Source organism: Chelonoidis abingdonii, chromosome 20 (assembly GCF_003597395.2).
Source record: "Chelonoidis abingdonii isolate Lonesome George chromosome 20, CheloAbing_2.0, whole genome shotgun sequence".
Classification (NCBI taxonomy): Eukaryota; Metazoa; Chordata; order Testudines; family Testudinidae; genus Chelonoidis; species Chelonoidis abingdonii.
In genome coordinates, this window is record NC_133788.1 from 24,678,429 (window position 1) to 24,684,145 (window position 5,717).

Here is a 5,717-nt window from a genome sequence, read left to right on the forward strand (position 1 = left end):
TAACCTCGTTATCTCTAGCTTGCTTGCTAGCATATATATACCTGCCCCTGGAAATTTCCACTACCTGCGTCTGAAGAAGTGGGTATTCACCCACGAAAGCTCACGCTCCAAAACGTCTGTTAGTCTATAAGGTGCCACAGGATTCTCTGCTGCTTTTACAGATCCAGACTAACACGGCTACCCCTCTGATAATTGCGAAAAAAGGCACAACTGGTTCACACACATAGGCTCCAGTTCATGAAACCTCAGGCCTACTGTCACCCAGATGCCTGGCCCACAGAAAGATGGGAATTTAACCTAATTTTCAAAGACTTACCTGGTTTCTGACTGCTGGGTCATCACTGAGCTCCCCTTAGGTACTCCTATAAGACATTTCTACAGCAGTGCTTTCCAGATGACTGGTCTTTTTAGTTGCATCTCCAGGCATTCATTGTACCTCTAACCTTTCTTTTGTTCATCCCTGAGGAGGTGGCAGATCCTCACAGACTGTAGAAATAGAGGTACACTGAAACATAAACAGCAGGTTATCTATCTGAGGAAAACATTGCAAGTGTATAGACTACATGAAATGGCTGTTTCTTGCTTGTCTCTAAACTAGCGTTCTTTGCCAGAATCATTTTGACATATCCATATGTAATCTGTCTTGCAGCTGGGGCTGGGTACTCTGGGATGCTTGAAACATCAGTGTCAGCACTATTCTTGGGAGCAGGGGCTTTTTGGAGGTGTTCAAACTCAAAGTACTACATTGTGGGATGGAGTGAAGAGTAGAGCCCTGCAAATCTGAAGATATCCGCTTTATATCCGTGGACCATGTTTGCGGATCAGATGCGGATACAGATTTTGTATCCGCGCAGGGCTGTAGTGAAGAGGACTGCCTGAATTGGGGAATCTGCAACATTTGTGGCTTCCTGCCCATATCAGGGAGAAAACGTTGCAGACTGCAGCAACATCAGCTGGATGCGAGCTAAAGATTTCCTGTGGGTTACAACCAACCAATACAATCTGCTTTTGCAGTGTGGCTCTCAGTTGTGTGTAGGCACAACATACTGTGTAGGTCTGGCAAACTCAAGCAAGAATGTTGTATGGCATACCTTTGCTTTTTTCATGTTATATAGTCAGAGCCTTAGTGCGCAAGTTCAAAATTTTCCCTATACTTTCAAATAGTTACCTCAGTGAAACATTCATCACCAAATAGAATCTATTTGTACTGTTTGTCTCAGTTCTGAGCAAGTCTGTGTGGGACATCTAATTCATTTAATTGTATATTGACTGTTAGAGTAACAGTGTTCTTAAATGTGTGTCAAATGTAAACTTTTAAAAACGTGTTCCTTTTCTTTTAGATTCAGCCAAGCAGGAGATCAGCAGAGAAGGAACTGGCACAGGAAAACATCGATGGCATAGAGAAACCTCACAGTCCTGAGCCATATAATGAGTTCTGAAGTAAGAACTTAGTGATATTGATTCAGGTGTCAGAGATGCTTACCTTCCCTGTGTCTTAGCAATTATAGACTTTCCTCTGTAGGAGACGGAGTTAGGCAGTGCAAAGGGTCCCACAGGTAGGGGTGTTCAGATCATAGACTTAAAGCTTCATAGAAAGTAATTTCTTGTGGAAATGACTTTCTGTTGTCACCATAGGAGGTAACTCTCTAGTGGTCCTGCATGGAACCAGGGCTCTAATGGCAGCTCCTGATCAGTGCTGGCCAACATGAGATCATAGTGGAAATCTCTGTTCCAGTGATTTAATCTGAAGTAGTTGCATTCTGCAGCAACTTCAAGTCTGCTGCTTTCCTGCTTTTTGTCGGAGATATTTTAGTAACCATGCCAGTTGACTGATTTTGATTTTTATTTTTTTTAGTGTTTCAGAATTTAAGTGAAATTATTTTAAAAACAAAGTGTTATTTATTAGATATACAATTATTGAGTTTATTTTAAAGTATTTTTGAAATTTGATGAATAAATGTTAGCAAATGTTATCTTTGGAAGCAACCCAACTATGGGGCAACAGAAGTAATATGAAAACAAAGTATTTGGGTCACTTGGGTTTTCCTTTAACTTTTGACCCCTTTTACGTTCTGCCCCACATTTCAATAATCTTTCTGAATAATTTTCCTGCTCGAAATGTTAAAGACAAGCACATATCCAGCAAACCAAACTTTTACTTGATTTCTGATACCTCTTTCATTGATAATGAAAATCATAAAGGAATTTGCCTATTACCCCCATGGACAAGAAAGACCTTTTTATACTAGCCGGCAACTTGGAGTCAATCCAGTATCATGTGGTTTCAGAAGTAAATTTGTTTTTAAATGCTGTTGCTTAATGACATTAAAATAGTTCTCAAATTGTGGTCCATGGAGCACTTATTGGCAAAGAGCTGACTGGTCACATGATGCTAACTCCTCCTTTCCAGCTGTTTAAATTATATTAAAAGAAGCTAAAAAAAAAAATAGATGGTTTGTTATCTTATTGCAATTAATTTGCTGGGGAGGAGGGGGTATGAAAGTTTATATGAAACTTTTGGAGGCCATTCATAAATCTCCATAGACCCTTAGATTGCAGAGCCAGTAAAGGGTACTTGTGATTCCTTACTGCCATTCTCTGCTTTCTACAGGGGGTACACAACTTCAGCAGCATACAGATTTGTGATAAGTAATTGATGTTAGTTATCTCTCAGTGTATTGTAAATAATGGCAATAGTAAAAATACAAAACTCAGATCAGGAAAAGGAGCTGTAGAACCAAAAGACATTGGTGTATATATTTTTGGAGACTGGGTAGGGGAAACAGGATGGATTCCTTCCTGCTCATAGTCTTGAAGCCTTGGCTAGTTATATTAGGGCTTGTCTACGCTACCACTTTTGTTGGTATAATTTATTTACATTTGTATAAAACACACCCCAAAATACATAAGTTACAATGACAGACATGCTGGTATGGACAGTGCTATGTTGGCAGGAGAGCTTCTCCCGCCAACATAGCTACCCCCGCTTGTGGAGGTAGCTTTATCACGTTGATGAGAGAGCTCTCTTCTGTTGGCATAGAGGGCTACATGAGCGATCTTACTGCGGCACAGTTTTATCAGTAGAGCTGTGTCGCTGTAAGCTCGCTACTGTAGACACGGCCTTTGGAATTAAAAAGTGAATTCTCTAGTAATTGAATCTGTTTTAAGGTGCTGTAGTTATGGCTGGTGTATAAGATGTTCTGCGTTAAGAAGGCCTTAGCTTTAAGCTTTGGAAATAGCAGCATGTAGAATGCTCTGGTTAGCTTGTCAGCTTTTTGGATTAAAGACCACCTATTTTTTGAGGTTTCTAGTTCCCATATAGTCAGGTGTCGGAACTTAATGCTTTGGCACTGGGAACTGTTCACTTGCCAGCATCAAGTGTGGGGGTGGAAGATATTGTATGCCAGCACAAGAATTAATACAGCTCTTATGGATAAAACATGAAAAATGTAATAATGTTGATCGTCTGCTATAAGATGAGATTATGTTGTATTGTCCTATTTGTACCATTTGTTGTGTGAAAATTGCTTTACACTAAAGAGAACTTTTTTCAAAATTTTCGTTTTCAATAGAAATATACTAAATGCCCCTACTGCATCATAAAACTAACTGTATTTTTAAGGTCTTTTTTTCTGAATTTGAAATTGATTGTATAAATCTGTTTTCATGCTTTCCATGAGGAGGTTCATGGGGAAAATAAAAAAAACTAGGGAACTGAGTTCTTCAAATTCTCGACCACAGCTGGTGATAGGGCAGGGACCAAAATCCAGTTTCTGCTGCTCAAACACACATACAATTTGTGGGCATCTTGGTGGATATTTTAGGAGCTGAACACTGACACAGGTAAGTTTACATGGCTCCCAACACCCCTGCTTCTTAACACCACTTGAGGGCTGACCATTGATCAGTTATTTGAGTAGGAAGTGCTCCTTACAAATTTAGGGCTTCATGTCACAGGACTCTGATGGAAAAGCCCACAACAGATGTGATTTCAAACAGCATGGTCTTTATCCACTAACTACATAAGACTTGAATATCTGGGATCTTGGTGAGGAGCTTTGTATCACTTCTATAGATTCTTTTGTTAGGCACTGTACATACAGTAGCAAATTAATTCTAAATTTTGTCTGTTACCTTGATCCATAAAGGATTTTTAAAGAATATTTTGTGACCAGTGTCATGCAGCTTCTTGGTGGAATTTAATTTTTTCTTAAATACAAATTTTACTTCTATAATATTTAGAAATGGCTTTTAAATCCATTTATTTTAATGCACTGAATGTGTCTGTCTGAAATGAGTCTTGGTAATAAAGAGTCCATGAAGTGCATTAATCACTTCTTGCATTTTAAACAATTAAAGACTGATTTTTTGGGAGGGGACCTGGGGGGAATTCTCCCCTTATTGTAATTTTCACACAAACCTTTGATAACCATTTTGGGTGTGCAGTTGGATACTTGAATTTTAAGAGATTATGCTGCAGTGAGGTAGTAACAAATACACTGTAAGGGACTGAATCATTCCAAAGAAGGGCCCAAGGGGTAATGTAATTCACCTTTGGAGAAAGTGGATTCATCTTGAAATAAAATTCTCCCCTTTGAAGGAGTTCTGTATTTAATGTCCCTTCCACTGAACTTGATCCTAAAGGGCCAGAAAGCCCTTCAGCTATAAGGGTGTCAGAGTTCAAAAACCGTATGAAACTTCAAAATATTTAGAATGCTGGATATATAGAGCAAAAGCAAGAGGTGCTTGCCTGGAGTGGGTTGGGTCTCTTGATTAGTATTGAATTTCAGACTGCAAGTTGTAGGCAGAAGGAAACTACTTTAATCTGGTCTTCCACATAAGGCTGAAGCGTTCCTCTATCAGAAACCTTGAGTTAGGGGAAAGGTTTTTTACACACATTAGTGTCATTGGTTTTGTAGCACTTCAAAGTTCTGGATAAGTCCAGTCAGCAAGAAGATCTCTGGTAGTTCAACAGAAAAAGTGTATATACTCCATGTGGGTGGCAAGTATGTGCAAATTCAGCCCTAGTTAACCCAAGGACAGGTTGCTATGGTATAATTCTCAAATCTGAACCTTAGCGTCCAAAATCTGGGTACCAGCATGAATTCTCTAAGCTTAATTATCAGCTTAGATCCTGTAGTGCTGCCGCCAATCAGAACTTTCAGTGTCTGGTACACTGTCCCCCAAAAACCTTTCCTGGGGACCCCAAGACTCAGATTTCTTGAGTCTCACAACAAAGGGGAATAAACCATTTCCCTCCCTAGGTTACCCTGGAAGATACTGTAATTTAAACCCCTAGAATCTAACACACAGAGGAATTCCCCCTCACCCCTCCTCTCTCTCCTCACCCAGAGGCAAAACAGATTCAGCTCCAGTGAATCTAAAACAAAGAGGAATTTTATCTCTCCCTTTGTTTCTCCTGTCTCCCTTCTCCCCCCACCAATTCTCTGGTGAGTACAGACTCAATCCCCTTGAGCCTCAACTAGGAAAAAAAATCAAACAGGACTTAAAAAGCAAAACTTTTAATAAAAAGAAAGAAAAAACATAAAAATTATCTCTGTAATCAAGATGAAATATTACAGGGTTTTCCAGCTTATAGAAAATGGAAAACAGCCTTATCCACAAAAAATACAATTTAAAATATTTCCAGCAAACTACACATTTGCACAAAAGAAACCCAAATAAAAAGACTATACTGTCTTTTTCCTAGAGCCTAG

The 5,717-nt window shown here is 39.3% G+C and overlaps 1 protein-coding gene across 1 annotated transcript in view; it reads left to right on the forward strand.

Annotated features, from left to right (window-relative positions):
• INPP5K (inositol polyphosphate-5-phosphatase K) overlaps window positions 1-4,353 on the forward strand; it is a 35,371-nt gene extending 31,018 nt beyond the window's left edge. The window contains exon 13 of the mRNA XM_032788279.2: window positions 1,277-4,353. Coding sequence (XP_032644170.2) covers window positions 1,277-1,318 — 42 coding nt within the window. The 3' untranslated portion in view covers window positions 1,319-4,353. The remainder of the gene's footprint in view (window positions 1-1,276) is intronic.
• The last annotated feature ends 1,364 nt before the right edge of the window (window positions 4,354-5,717 follow it).